The sequence below is a fragment of the Rhipicephalus microplus genome, chromosome X (genome assembly GCF_043290135.1).
Source record: "Rhipicephalus microplus isolate Deutch F79 chromosome X, USDA_Rmic, whole genome shotgun sequence".
In the NCBI taxonomy this organism is placed as follows: Eukaryota; Metazoa; Arthropoda; class Arachnida; order Ixodida; family Ixodidae; genus Rhipicephalus; species Rhipicephalus microplus.
Genome location: NC_134710.1, coordinates 128,256,369 through 128,271,670, shown reverse-complemented (window position 1 = coordinate 128,271,670; position 15,302 = coordinate 128,256,369). Strand labels below are relative to the sequence as shown.

General features: G+C 42.8%; 2 protein-coding genes across 5 annotated transcripts in view; one reads left to right on the top strand and one right to left on the bottom strand.

The window, feature by feature from the left end:
- Positions 1 to 1,063: 1,063 nt before the first annotated feature.
- On the top strand, positions 1,064 to 10,066 carry Fen1 (Flap structure-specific endonuclease 1). Its single transcript, XM_037427703.2, has 11 exons — positions 1,064 to 2,013; positions 2,103 to 2,205; positions 2,282 to 2,384; positions 2,462 to 2,525; positions 2,940 to 3,049; positions 3,189 to 3,325; positions 3,419 to 3,617; positions 4,259 to 4,345; positions 4,417 to 4,481; positions 4,970 to 5,087; positions 9,701 to 10,066. Exons 1-11 carry the CDS (start codon positions 1,932 to 1,934, stop codon positions 9,779 to 9,781), a joined length of 1,149 nt encoding a protein of 382 aa, XP_037283600.2. The 5' UTR covers positions 1,064 to 1,931; the 3' UTR covers positions 9,782 to 10,066.
- The window catches only part of DEF8 (differentially expressed in FDCP 8 homolog), a 24,012-nt gene continuing 18,536 nt past the window's right edge, over positions 9,827 to 15,302 (bottom strand). For all 4 annotated transcript variants that reach the window (XM_037427701.2, XM_037427702.2, XM_075877677.1 and 1 more), the window contains 4 exons: positions 12,339 to 12,452; positions 10,631 to 10,852; positions 10,282 to 10,391; positions 9,827 to 10,220 (listed from right to left, as the gene is read on the bottom strand). In XM_037427701.2, the coding sequence (XP_037283598.2) occupies positions 10,118 to 10,220; positions 10,282 to 10,391; positions 10,631 to 10,852; positions 12,339 to 12,452 (549 nt within the window). In that variant the 3' untranslated portion in view covers positions 9,827 to 10,117. The remainder of the gene's footprint in view (positions 10,221 to 10,281; positions 10,392 to 10,630; positions 10,853 to 12,338; positions 12,453 to 15,302) is intronic.

Sequence of the window (15,302 nt, the reverse complement as noted above, 5' to 3'; positions counted from 1 at the left end):
ACTATGTGATGGCCTCCAAGACTGCGCGCAACCCGTCGGCGTGCGATCTCGGAGGTCTAGACTGGTAAAAGTAAGCGCAAAACGTCGAGCGCGCTCATGAGAGCTCTGCGATCGGCAGCGATGCCAGCGTTTCCATAAGTCATAACGGGAAGAGGCCAGTGAGAAGGAGGGTGTGATATAACTGTCCATAGCGGCCATGGTACACGGCGTGTCACTGAAGTTGTGGTGCGAATCGTTTTCCCTAAACGCTGACAAAACTTCAAAAACCATTTCAGGGTCCCCTTAAGGTAGACCTTACATTCTAGATTGTACGTAATTTGATGCTATTAATAATAGTAAACTTATTGTTTATCTTATCTAGTGGTTCTTCAAGCTTGCAAAGGTAGAGTGGCTATGAAAGTTTAGGTTGCTTGGGTGGAAGGTTCGGGTATGTGACGCTTCCTCATCGTGCAAGCTTCACATAAAGTGTAAAATAAACACCTTGGTACCTTTTTTTCTTTCCTATAAAATCTGTAATTAACATAGACATGTACTTTAAAATTCAATAGTACGTCATCCAGCATGCGCCCCCAGCTTCAATGAAACGTAAACGAATTGCATTGTATCCCCACGTTCATGTCACGTCTCTAAAGAGGCACAAAACGAGATATTATAATTTAGCCTCAAAATCAACCCATGGGCGCAAAATTCGCTCCCCTCATTACCATTAACATACCCGTAATTCCTTTGAATATCAAGTTGATGAATATTATTTTAGTTCATACAGGAGGCGTTTGTAGACGCACCAACCAACGCCTCCTCTGGGAAGATGCCTGCCGCATGAGAAAAAAAAACAAAAAACAAAACAGCTGCCACACCCTTTCTCTCCTTCACTTTGAAAATGTTCTTGGTCGCTAGCGTCACCTGTGGCGGACGGTGCAACAACGCAACACTTTGCATAGCCTCCGAAAGAGTGGTGCACAGTTGCAGGTCTCGAACAACTTTCGACTGGCGCGCCCCTATGGGCCGCAGATCAAAAACGCTTAGCTCGTACCGCCCGTCGCAGTGATGATAGTGTCGGTCGCGAGCGCTACCGCGCAGAGCTTGTTTAAAACTGAAGGCAGGCCAACTCCGCTGGGAGCGCGAGCCATTCCTCAGGCATCTTTCTAAAGAAGGCGTTGCACCAACAGTTTGGCCTAAAGACGAATGTCTAGTGCAACGTTATATTCGATTAATTTTTGAGGAGCAACTGCAATCACGGTGTAAGAATAAGTGACTGCCAGTCATATCCAGGGACGGCGCCAGTATTGTTCTACTTCGAGAGGGCAGGGGGAGTAATTACAGAAAGGAGGTATCTGCATACTACTCACGGCGTCCTTCCTCTGGCAGAATGCATCTTCAGATGGGTACAAACATTAAACGGCAGTAATTATAGAATTTAACGAAATTAACTTTTTAACCAGTGGTGATAGCCGATCGAGTCGAATGGGCGAATTCAAGTCCTTCCTACAAATAGTCCATAGCTACCTTGAAACTTTGAAAAGCGGCTACTGGTAAATCACCGCGGACCGATGCAATCTGGCCAATTTAGCCGAAACCGAAACCGATGCACCGAACTGCACTTTTGAGATAAAAAAATACTATTTTATTTATAACTATAAAAACTATTATTACGTTTTACCCTCAAAGAACTTGTTAGAGGTATATTAACTCTATAGTTGATGTAGAAATAGCCGAATGATTTGTTTCATTACATCATCAACTTGCGCACCAAGCGTTTGGTCATGCGTTTGGTTGGTTCGGTTTTGGCGGGAGCGTGTGTGCGTGTCTCTGCCCTTGCGGGAAGTGCGATGTGATCGGAGCGCAGTTGAGCGTGAATTGTTTTGTTAGTTTATTAGTGCCTTCAGAAATCATTTGGCAGTTTCTTTGCCCACTCTACTTGTTCTAAGGCCATGGGAATCACGGGTTTATCGAAGGTAATCGCTGACAATGCACCCGATGCTATTAAGGAATCGGACATCAAGAGCTACTTCGGTATGTCATTGTCTTACTCGTTCTGGTATATTATTCTAGTAATGATTTGTGGTGAGCAATTGATGACTTCAGTACCCGCGTCTTTCCAGGAAGGAAAATTGCTATAGATGCGTCAATGTGTCTGTACCAGTTCCTGATCGCAGTGCGCCAAGAAAACAACATGCTTACCAACAGTGAAGGCGAGACCACAAGGTGAGCGTGCGTTGTGTATTGGCAACTTTTTGTACTCAGGCTAACGTGGAATTTCGTGTTGATTTTTTATCTGCAGCCACCTGGTCGGGTTCTTCTACAGAACAATTCGAATGATTGAGAATGGCATCAAACCCGTGTACGTTTTTGATGGAAAGCCGCCGGGTATGAAATCGTCGGAGGTACGTCTACTAGTCCCGGGCTTCTATCGCTTCAATCGTGCAGCACAATAATGACCTGCGCGATCACTTGTTTTCAGCTTGAAAAACGCCAAGAGCGCAGAGAAGCAGCCGAGAAAGAGCTGGAGAAAGCGGAAGAGGCAGGTCAGTATGCTTGTTGCTGCAAACTACGCAGTTTTAATTTTTTTTTGTTCCGATTCATTGATGGCGTCAGCTTACAAAAATAAAAAAAAATGCTGCGTAGTTGGACTGCAAACAAGATAGCAGTTTGCGTCGTTGTACCGTTGTCCACGCTGTCTCGACCGAGCTCTGCATCGGTGCGCTGCGACGAAAGACAACTTTTGCGAACAGATAATGTAACACGAATTCGCGAGCTGCGCAGCATTTCACTCGATAACTCGAACCCAGCACCTGCAGTGTTATTGCTCCTTGCTGTGCAGTGCAGCGCTCTAGACAGTAGTGTGGAGGTCTTTACAAGGAACGTGCGTGCTTTTTATAGTTCTGTTCTTTGGCACTTATTATAGTAGAACTTATTTCACCCATTCATGTTTGCTCTAGGAAACCAAGAAGAAATCAATAAATTCAGCAAGCGACTCGTAAAAGTGACCAAGCAACATAGCGAAGATTGCAAGAAGCTTCTAGCTCTTATGGGCATACCATACATAGAAGTAAGTTTACGTCATGTTTTGATCGTGACCATCTAACCCAATGAAAAAGCTGTCTTGTGTTTCATGTTGATCCTTACAAGGAGAACATTTACTTAAACTTGCATGCTTGCCATGCTCCCGTTGCTTTCATTTACTGCAGGCCCCATGCGAAGCTGAAGCTCAGTGTGCCGAGCTTGTGAAAGGTGGCAAGGTTTATGGGACGGCAACTGAAGACATGGACGGCTTAACATTTGGCACAAATGTCCTGCTTCGTCACATGACATACAGTGAAGCTCGGTGGGTCACATTTTCATCGCGCTAGCTTTATCTGATGTCAAGATGCAACCTCACACCTTTTTCTCTAATCTCAATTTTCACATATTTTCACAGGAAAATGCCGATCAAGGAGTTCCACCTTGACAAAGTACTCAGTGGGCTTGAAATGAATCGGGACGAGTTTATAGATCTTTGCATTCTACTTGGGTGCGACTACTGTGAAAGTATTCGAGGAATCGGACCAAAACGTGCAGTGGAGCTCATCAAGCAGCACAAGTGCATTGAAAAAATAATCACTGCAATTGACTCCAAGGTATGTGAACAGCCAAGTGCTTTTTGTAGGCACATTGGGTTGCGATGACATTTACACAACGTTGATGCCAGCTGCGCCCCTTTTCTTCTTTTTTTGTTGAATAAATGAGACCTAAGGCATGATGAATGCCAGATTATTCACATGTAAATACTAGAAGCAAAATTTTTATTTAGCAGCCGGATTATTCACATTTAAATACTATGGGCAAAATCTTTACCAACATTAGCATTTTGCTCAGTGGTATTGTTTACACATTTCCCTAATGATAAGCCAAGTTATAGAACCTATCACAGCCAAGAAGGTTTCTGCTGCCTGTGATCCTTTCGCATGGATGGATGTATAGTGCAGCAATACTTTTGGGTTGCTAAATCTGTTTTGGAAGAAAAAAGGAGGAGGGGATAGCACACAGGACGAAACTCTTTTATTGAGCTTAAAAGTTGCAACCTGCCATAATCGAGGGACTCATCTTACTGTGCTACACAGCTCCATTCAGTATCTTTTTTTGTGTGTGCATGCAGTTGATTCTTTGGCATCATTTTTGCATAAGTGGTTTTACATATATTCTTTCTGAAATGTACATTTTCTTGACATACGAATTCTCTGTCGGTGAAAAAAAAAATGTCTCTTTTTTTTTTTTTCAGAAATATACTGTGCCTGAAGATTGGCCCTACAAAGAAGCCCGTCAGCTTTTTCTGGAACCCGAGGTCACTCCTGCTGATAATGTCCAAGTAAGACAACATAAGACATTTTCGTGAAAAGTTGCTAATGCAATTGTCATTGTTGTCTGTCCATCTTTCAGCTGAAATGGAGTGATCCCGATGAAGAAGGTCTTGTAAAATTCCTTTGTGAGGAGAATGGCTTCAGGTAATCTTCCAGTTTTTGCTTTGACATCTTAATGTGCAGTCATATGCACTTTAAGGACTGCTTGCTACTGAAACATGTGATGTGCTGTTAGAATATAATGAAAGATGATCTTGAAGACTGCATTGTGTATATTTATAAGAATTGTTTCTTGTTGAATGGGGGCATCTAGTTGTTATTCATTATTTTTTCAGATAGCCAAACATTCGTTTCTTACAGTTTGTATGAATTCAGGGTGTATCAGTCGCTGTATTGTCACCTGCAGTTCCACTGTATCTTGGTGCGTTCACAAGCTACTATGCCTATTGTTCAGCTGGATCAATTGAGTGAAACCCTGCTTCAAAAATTTGCACTTGTCGTAGGGTACGAAAAATTATTGACGAGATATTGAGTTTGTACACTGAAATAGTTGCTTTAAAATTTCACTGATGTTAGCCTAGACTATATTTACAGTCTTCACTGTTGTTTTTAAACACTTCATTTGGTTACAGTGAAGAGCGCATCCGAAACGGTGCCAAGAAGCTGCTGAAGGGGCGCAACACCACAACTCAGGGGAGGTTAGACACCTTCTTCAAGGTTCTTCCGTCAGATTCATCAGCCAAGCGCAAGGCAAGTAATCATAGAAAGCTTTATATATGAAAATTACAGGCAAGTAGAGCTGTGCATTCATTCAGCATTCTGCCAAGTGATGGATGCTGTTCGAACCAATTAATTGGAATTTAGAAGGGCCTGTAACACTCTGAATATTTGTTTCAAGAGAAGATACGTTTTGCTAGAAGAAATAAGCAAATTTATGCAACAGGTCTTTTGGTTGGTTCCATCAATTGTCGCAAGATGTGCAACACTTGGATAGAGTGCCAGCCTTCGCCTAGAAAAGAGGGCCTTAGTCTGAACTTGGTATAGTGCACACATGTGTATGCTAAGCAGTTGAAACGGAAGTACTGATAGAAAACATTTGTCTAGTTTTTTTCATTACAATATGAAATAGGCACCGACAGCAGTTATTTCATGGAGCTTCCTTTCCCCAACAGTGCAACGAATGGTTAGGTACTAAATGCAACCAGGTACAGCAAAGCAGAGTCCATTGAATATTGAATGGTACCGATTGTGTGCTTCTTCCTTCCCAAAGATGCATAAGTTTGGCAGCTTTTGGTGAAACAGTCATTGTGTGGCCTTCAACCACTGCACTGTGCTTACTGGTGGTTGGGTTGCTTGTAATACCATGCAACTACTAACTTCACTTTTGGCTGGAGTATGATGAGCTTCTTTTTCATGATCAAAGCTGTGCTGTGCCATATATGCATTTTGTATGGGTCACAGATGGCACAAGACAGATGCCTTATAATAAATTGTATTTGTGGCCCTTCCGCTAAATTGACAGCCACCTAAGAAATGTAAAATATGGCCAGCACAAGGAAAAAAGAGAGAGAAAAAAAAACATGGGACATAAAAAACCTTTGCTCGGTGTACCTTTGAGCAACACAATTCAGATGCATAGAAAATTTTTTGCTCACATCTAAATGTCCATGCTGGAAATGTGCAGATGAGGTTAAGAGGACAGCTGTGCGAGATTCTGTAAGCGTCCACTAAATTAACTGTCCACGTAATAACCACATTGACAAAAGCAGACAGGACAGTGAAAAGGGCTGTCCTGTCTGCCTTTTTAGCTTTTTGTTGCTGTGCTAGGGCACTTCAGCTACTATCTCTTCAACACTCACATAATAGACACAGAATAGCCAGCCAGCCAGACTTGAATAATTAATTCTGAATCCCTACATGATCTACAGACAATTCTGACCAATGAGAGCAGTCAATTCAGATCTACATCTCACCTCTGAGTGAAAAAGCTTCTCCGAAAAATCAAGGAAACCTTTTCTCAGTGTTGTCAAAATCATGTCGGAAGATGCGTCTTGCTTGGAACTTGTACTAGCTATAGCACACTACATACAATTGTCTAACAATTGGCCTCGGGCCCCAAACTTATCTGTACTTGCTGCTTTGCTGCGTGTCTTATACTCTCTTGTATATTGCACTGTAAGCATTGGTTTCGGTATCCCTGACTAGTTCATGTTGTAGCAAAACTTGCAGCATTTTGTATGTTTTATATGTCGAGTGTCTTTGTTCTTATCCTCATAAACAGTACCTTGGTAATTGAGAACCGTAGGAGGGGGAGCACTTTGAAGCATGCAGGCAGTAGCCCAGTGCACGCACCTAGCATAGTCTACTTCTATTGGACATGCCATAGTTTCGTACACAAGCAATGCTACAATTGCTGGTGAAGCTTCACCCATCGGCATCATTTACAGTCGGAATGTATTGATTGTGATGGGTGTACAAAAAAAGTATGCGCCATGGAATTTGATACCACCACTTTGAACCCATTCCATAGGGTATAGTACGTAGTAGGTCTCGGACGTTGCTGCGTAGTTGTCTTCCTTGTGGCCGGAGGCTCAGAGAGTGAGGAGCTGTGCCACCAGATGCATTTCGAACGGTTATTCTGCCAAGATTGTCCTATATTTTGAATCACAGTAGTTAATTTTTGGTTAGCTCATTGAAGAGCCCATGAAACATTTAAGGACTAGGCTGCAGGCTAGTTGCTTCACGATTACAGAAAAGGAGGGTACTTAGACAGCACCTTGTCTGTGTGCAGTCTTCTTTTCCCTTGTCTCTGCAATGTTTTTTCATAACAATCCAACACTGCCTCTAGTCTGGTTCTTTCCTTGCTCACCCACCTCACGTCTGCTGTCACTTTTTTTCTTGTGAAGGCATGGGAAATTTTCTTTTTACTCAGCCACCAATATTGAACAGCTACCACGTTCCATGGTGACCTATGCATTGTGACCTTGCGACTGTCAGAATTATAAACATTAAATGCCAAATAAATTCTTACATTGTGGTATTAGTGGTCAGAGAGCAAAGGGTTGACAAGAGCACACTAGTGCACTTAATTATGCAAGCCAGTGCACACTGTAAAAACATTTTCTCAGCACACACTGTAAAACACATTTTCTCAGCACTCACTGCTGTGTAAACACACAGCAGTGAGTACTGTACTGGGCAACAACTTTTCTTAGCAGAACTAAACTGCATGCCTGCTACCACAAAACGAAAGAGGAAACTTGTACATTATGTTTACCGATAATTTTCTGATTTGCATTGCTGAAATAAGTACTGCTTTGTCTATTATGAGACTCGAATAGTACCGAGAAGTCGGAGGCAAAACACAGCTGCTGTTCACTTTACAAGAATGCCTTCCTTTTCTTGGACGTTACCACTTTTTGCGCACGGCCGTTTTCTAAGTAAATATCATCATCATCATCAGCCTGACTACGTCCACTGCAGGACAAAGGCCTCTCCCATGTTCCGCCAGTTAACCCGGTCCTGTGCTTGCTGCTTCCAATTTATACCCGCAAACTTCTTAATCTCATCTGCCCACCTAACCTTCTGTCAGAAGTAAATATGGTGTCCATGATATAGCGTGTCAGTGTGCGACCGCAAATGCACTGTTCAAGAAAATTAATGTAACACTAAAATGTACACTGAATCATTGAAATGTTTCTCTCATTCACAACATATATTGTGTATTAATTTTCTAAATGCATTAGCAATGTGGGTGAGAAGAGCTAAACATCAGCTGCAAGCTGCCGTACTACTTGCTGAGCAACACGAATGTGCAAAAGCCCCCGCCTCCGTAGTCTTCCCTCCACTGTCAAGATAAGTTGTCGCCGAGTTTAGCAGGGCCGCAGTTTGCGACCACTTTCTTGAAAAAGCCCTGCCTGTGCAGAAATGGACATCAGAGGCTGGAGACTATGCATTTGGTGGACTGTAAAGTACTTTCTGAATGGTTCGTGTACCAATGTGCAGAAGTACCAGAAATGTAGAAAGTCTCGGCTCCCCATGGCTTGCAGTGCGTATTAAGCATTCCAGAGTTTGTCAAACTGTGCATACCTTGAAGGGGTGGTGCCGTCATATTTGTAGCTTGCACATTCTTTGCTGCAAGCGTTTCTTATAGCTTCAAGAAGCATGATACATGCACAAAGATTTACTTATTCCTCAATAAATAGCTTAATAATAAGTAATTAATATTCACTTAATTGTGTGGACAATTTTCAGTTTTTGGGTGCTTAGTTTGGTAGTAACATAGCAGTGTAGGTGGCCTAGTCACGTGACCACACAAGGCTGTGAGGCACATCGTGCTATTGTCTACTCTCGCATACACGTGCCATACAAGCACCTACAAAACAAATGCGTCGGCAGTTGCCATGGCTAGCTGCAGCAGTCGCGCTACTTTGCCGGTACGTACGTGGTGGAGGTTGGTCACCTCACTACCATAGCCGTGCACACGGGAGAGTGGGGGCTTCCTCCCCAGTAACCTACGAAGGATGTCAGCTGCACACATTGATATGTAAGGGATGGGGGTTGCTGCAACTCAGGGAAAGGGCACAAGGAAGAGAGGGCACTGCAATGAATCTTGCTCCTCCATGAAGGAAAACCCTGCACTCTAGAGATCTGGTGTGATGTCACGACAACTTTTGCTGCCTTTTCTATAGAGCTACGTCGGTGTTAGACGCGCTAGCGATGGGCCTCGTTCGGGAGAATGAGCATTTAGGTACACTTTAGAAGTGAATTAAAATATACTCTAAACATTTGCTGTGTCCAATTATTCGTCTGGAGTGTCTTTACACACAGATGAAACCCACAGGAGGTTTGTTATAATCTCAAAATTTAATGGCACCACCGCTTTAAACATTGTTAACTGAAAGAGTCGATTGTAATGCAAATACTTCCACCTTGTCATTTGGGAACTACACGATTGGTTCCACATCTGTACAAACTCAAGATTGTTTGTTCTTGCATAATGAATTACATCGAATTTTGAAACTGAATTTGCTTTATACAGAAAAGTTCAAATGTGTTATTTTTAGCACATACTCATGAGTGATGGTACATGTCCTCACGAGCATTTCTTATCCCACATTTTTGATGACTTCATGCCTGCTCAGTGACAGGTTCTTGAAGTTACTTGCCTAATTACTTCTTTGTTATATGTGCCTCTTTTCCAAAAGGCATCGCCTAATTCCTACCTGCTAACTGGTCTGAATGCTTGTCGCTATCCAGCTATACTTTTGAACTTAGCAGCACACCAATTTCTGAATTTTGAGGGCTCATGACTAGGCACATTGTGTGTTGATCGAATTACGATGCTGTTCTGCTGGTTACAGAGCGAGACTGCAAGTGAAGCCAACAAGAAGAAAGCAAAGGCAGCAGCTGGAAAAGGTGGCAAATTCAAGAAGGGCAAATGAAGCCACAGTACCACTCCGGATACAAGTAACATGGACAACCACAGCTAGAAAACATTTGGCATTTAATTGTGCGCATTTCCTTTCTAGCTGCATGTCTGGTTGGTTTTATTAACAGTCAATCGTAATGCATGCTGTCTTCAAGCAAAGCACTAGCAATGCAACATGTATATCTATCTATTAAGCAGAATGCTTTGCCAACAATAACGGATGGTAAACAATGTTAAGCAACATATGCCAGTAACAGCTATTGTGAGTTTCTGGAAATAAATATGAATCTGTTGGCTATCTAGTGTACATATAGATGCTTTAGTGATACTTTCTTCTCGCTTAGTTGAATCAGGAGCCTGGAAGCTCGGGCGTGTTTCCGACAATCCTGTGTTGTTGACGGGCTCTCCATTCACACCATGGGCAAGGATCCTGGGATTTCTCACGACATTCCCTGGGGGTGACAGCACCAACTTAGTAATTTAAAAGAATGAAACAGACAATTTAGAACTAACCTGTGATAAACAGAACCACAGTCGGAACAGGTATAAGTGTCACTTCCAAGTGGAAAAATAACTTCATCACTGTTGCACAGTTTGCACAAATAGCCTCTTCCACGGCATCCCTGAAACCAATATTAGTAGGTTTGAAAACATACTCCAGTTCTTTCAAGCCAACTGCTGAATGAGACTGCGTAAAGTCTCCTACCTGTTTTCTAGAAATCAATACAAGCAAAATGTGTCATACACAAAACAGGAGCATAAGTTCTGAATATTCATGAAGCACTAGCATGACTGCCAAAGCACTGCTGCATGAAATCATGCACAGCTTTAAGTGCAGCCATAACAAGAAAGGCTTGCTCACTTCACAGGTCTTTGTGATGTGGTCGAGGAAAACCTGGTGCACCTGGGTCAGATAGCCCAACAAGTTGCCATCATGAAGGTCAATGAGATCTTGAAGGGAGTATAACTCGCTTCCTTCGACGAAGTGCTGTCGTTTGTGCAACAGCAGCAGCAACTTTTGCTGCTGCGCTGCATGGCATAGAGTCAAGTACTGTTTCATTCGCAGAACGTCCTCGCGCAGTTTCTGGAAGAAGACCACATAAGCATGTAATGACTGTCAGTCCCACCCTTTACTTCCAAATGCCTTTTAAAGGAATTGGCAAGCTGATACTTCTGGTAGGTTCAGTGAGGAACAGGTAGCACCAATTTATGCAGATAAGCTGCACTTCATAGATTATTTACCAGGCCAAAAATAATGATTTGACTGATAGGAACAATAATCGTGATTAAGGTGTGCACGCATGCAGTACTTCAGAAAGTAAAAAAGAAAAACAATTTAAAAAAGATGTGCCACAAAATTCTGACCATCTATGACACAATCCATTCAAATTGTAAAACCAACTACCAAAGGGTGCCCATTTACAAGATATGCTGTGGTACCACGTGTGTGCCTAGCTCAATTACAGTGGTATATGTATCTCGCTCCATGTGTTCAGTCGTTTCACTCATGCAAATGAAGCTTCACTCTTACAAACTGGACTTTAAAGATTGTTGAGCTGCTGCAGAAGCCACCAGTTTGTGATAGTATGTAGAATAAACTCCATTCAAAATTGGTGCAGAGAAACACTATACATTATCATAGAGCAAATGAAAGGACAAGTGCTATCGTGTTAATCTGATACAGTGGACTAAATTCCACGGCAGAATGACGAAGTACAGTTGCGGACATTGTAAGAAGGAACACTGAGCGAGTGACTGCGCTCCGCGGAGCGCCACGCTGGGCGAACTATTGCGGTGCAAGCGCATTTAGGACAACAGGCGAAGTTCACTGCGTGTTGTCTGCTACGGTGCCTCCCACTTCGTTTCAAGCGGTGAAACCTAGATTGTGAGCATGCGCAATAGGAGGCACCGTAGCAGACAACGCACCGCCAACTCCGCCTCTAGCGCTGATTGCGCTCGCACCGCAACACTTCGCACGGCGCCGCTTGGTGGCTTAAAGAGAGCGGCCACACGTGCCGCGTTCCTTCTAACAATGGCCGCGACCAAACACATTGCTGAAACAGATGCTCGTGTGCATGACCTAGCCAATTTCACATGTTTTTCAGGCTGTGGTGGCAGGCACTGTCAAGACGTGGCCTCACATTTTGGTCAGGTACAGATAGGTGACATCTATATCATCTAGCTATTTAATCTTGTGATCAACTGTGAAGCACATTTTGGTCAGGTACAGATAGGTGACATCTATATCATCTAGCTATTCAATCTTGTGATCAACTGTGAAGCAGCCTGGTAACATACTTAGTTTAGTAATGATGAACATGCATGCCAGATACTTCAGTACTTTTTACACGTAACTAATGATGCAAACTTAGAAAGGCAATTTCAAAGTGCTCCAACACTAGCACAAATCTTAAGAAGCTGTGTTTTGAGGATAAGCAATCTATATAATTATCAGGCATCACTGCACATATGTGAACCAGCTACGTCTTGTGAACATTTCGTAGCGCTGAGTCAAACTCGTCATTGTAAAGAAGACATTCGGCAGTGTTGCTATGAGACAGCAAGCATACCTTGACGTGTCGGAGATCCTCAACAAATGTGAACAGCATAGGGTTGAGTTTGTCAATGTTGAGAACTGGCTTTTTGACCATGAGTCGAAGAAACTGCAGTGATGCTCGACAAACCTGACAGAAAAATGACTTTTATAATTGATACTTCTGCAGATCAAGAGCACTTGGATGTTGAAAAAAAGAGAGAAAAAAAAAAGAAACAGCAGCAACACTGATAAGTAGCAGTGCTACCTGCAGCTAAATGTTGAATTTTTGAACCATGATAGGTGATAATCATGGTAGTATCATCTTTCACTAAAAAAAGGGGTGTTCTGCAAGATTTTTTTTTTTTTCGGGTGAAGAGACATCAGTTTTTGTACATATAGTCCTGCAGTATGACCAGAAATCATGCTAAGCAAAAGCCCCCCCCCCCCCCCCTCTTCTCCTCAGGTCGGATGTCATAGATTTTTTTTTTATACCGTCCTTCCAGCTGAGGAAGTTGAAAGAATTGCAGCTAGTAGCACTGCCCAACAGTGCTACTAGCTGCAACTTCTTGTTCACAGCATGTGTCACTGGTCATAAGAAGTGCCACCTGATTGGAAGGCTAGCAGAGAAGGATAGCTATCATCGCAAGTTTACAACTCTTGTGATATCAATGCATAAGTTATTACACATTGAGTACCTGTGCAAGGGGTCAACTAGTACGATTTGATGCTGCAAGTACATCTCACACAAGAACAGAAACGTAGAATTGCTGTCACCTAAAAAAATGAGGTTTATTATAAAACAGGTGCTGCAACATACCGTCCGTGTAGAAGAGCTTTTGGAGTTAAGGGTGTGAGAACAATCATTCTCTTTTTTTATTGTGATATCACTTATATGGACAGTCTCGGCTGGTTTTTGCCACCGCCACTGCCATCATTCAGGTGTGTGTGTGTGTGTATAAAATGTATTCATTAAAAGGGCGAACCTGTGCCCACAACTCAAAGTGACTATGGTCGTTGAACTGCGCGTCAGTCGATCACCAAAGATGTCCTTCAGCTGCCTTCCTCCTTTTCGCGAGATGTCCCAAGCGCGTGGTGCATATCACCCAGGTCCAGCTAGGTGCTCGTGCCATCATCGTCTCTGCGCGACACAAGACGGCGCGCATGTGTGTCCCTGTGTGCGTGGTGATGGGCGCGTTGTTTGAATGCAGGCAGGATGTCGCAGCATAATCCTCCTCCTCATACGCATCCTTCCGATGCGTCAGGCAATGAATAGATTCCTGGAAGGCATCACTGGTTTTCCGATGATCTTTCATAGTAAGGCTTCATCACCCGGACTACATGTACAACCTCTGTAGGGTTGCGGCGTTTTGGGCTCCCGTGCACAGCGGATTTGACTATAATATATATATATATATATATATATATATATATATATATATATATATATATATATATATATATATATATATACACACACACAGACACACACACACCACGCACATGGGGAAGGATGCCCTAGCCTCCTCTTTCTGCAGAGCGAACATCGCCTATCCAGCCGGGGTCGTCTGTGAGCGTGCTTACCTTGTGAGCGAACAAGGGGGGGGGGGGGGGGGGGGGGCGCTGATGGTTGCTGCGCTAAACGGCAACGATCAGCGTGCGAATGGCGCAGCAACTTGTGCCCCCACAGCAGGCAAGAACTTCTACAGGCTACGCTCTCAACACGAAAAAAAGGTGCCAAAAGTGTACCTGGAGCGGCCATTCACATATAGATGCGCTCTACACCTAATAAACTGCCACCAGCGGCGACACACGACATATAGCCCTTAGTACCAGCACGCGCTGGCCACGGGAGGCGCTTCTCATCAACGCCGTCACTACGCACGAGCCTTGCTGTGGTAATCTACTGTGGCCGCGCCGCAGGAAACTTGGTTACTTAGCAAGCACATGTTTACTAAAATTATTATTGCTGCTAAAAATGCTAGCCTTGCTTCGCCCTTTTGGAAAAACTGTGACTTTTTTGTGATGGGCTCTTTTTTTGGTGCATGCCATTAAGTGATCATCAAGTGGCTGATCTCTGCTTTGCTAATGATTTCAAGCATTGATGGATCTGCTTATTAGGCTCACCAGAGTGGGTCAAACAGCAATTTCAACAATTTAGGATTTGTTTATACAGACCCTAAATCTAAGTACACAAGAATTAGGCAATACGAAAACTACTGCTATGTTGGCCATGTTAGAATATGTGTGTAAACATACTCAACTGATTACCTTGTTGTGCAACAGGGTTTGTTTTTACAATGATTCAGATGACCAGAATGTCACAAATCATTGTGACAGTGTTACATTAATACAGATAATTCTGCATGCAGCGTAATTTCTGAAAAATGCCCACAATATATCATATGGTTTCTTCACCAGAATGTCACAAACTGCTGTGAATATTGTGTTCCACTAAATTTGGTGTACCAATATATAGCTAGGTTGTAGAGCAAAACTACAGGCTCATCATCGCATTTGTGGATTACAATGGAAACTGAGTAAAAGGTACACTGAATTATGATTTTTTCATGAGCCGATATTTACCTTGTAATAAAGTTATTCTCAAGACAAATACAGTTAATCTCAAACACTCAAACCTCAGCATAACGAGCCCATATATAACGAGAAGGAAATGAAGAGTACTCTTACAATAGACATAGTGCTAGGAATATAATGAATTCTCGGATAGAGCGAACTCATGCCGTGTAAGATGCAACTTTGTTATAACAAGGTTTGATTGTAATACCAAATAAAACAGGCATAGCCACAAAAGTTGTAACAAAGCATTTTCGGCTGAAAAATGCTGGCTATCATTTTTTTATCTTGCAAATGCAACAAACACACAAAAGAATGCAGGCACATTTTTGCAAATACTGTTCGTGCATTCAACCTCATTTTTCCTTCTTGGTTAAGTGGTATCCTGACATATGAGGTCTGTTAAAAAAGTATCGGACCTTAA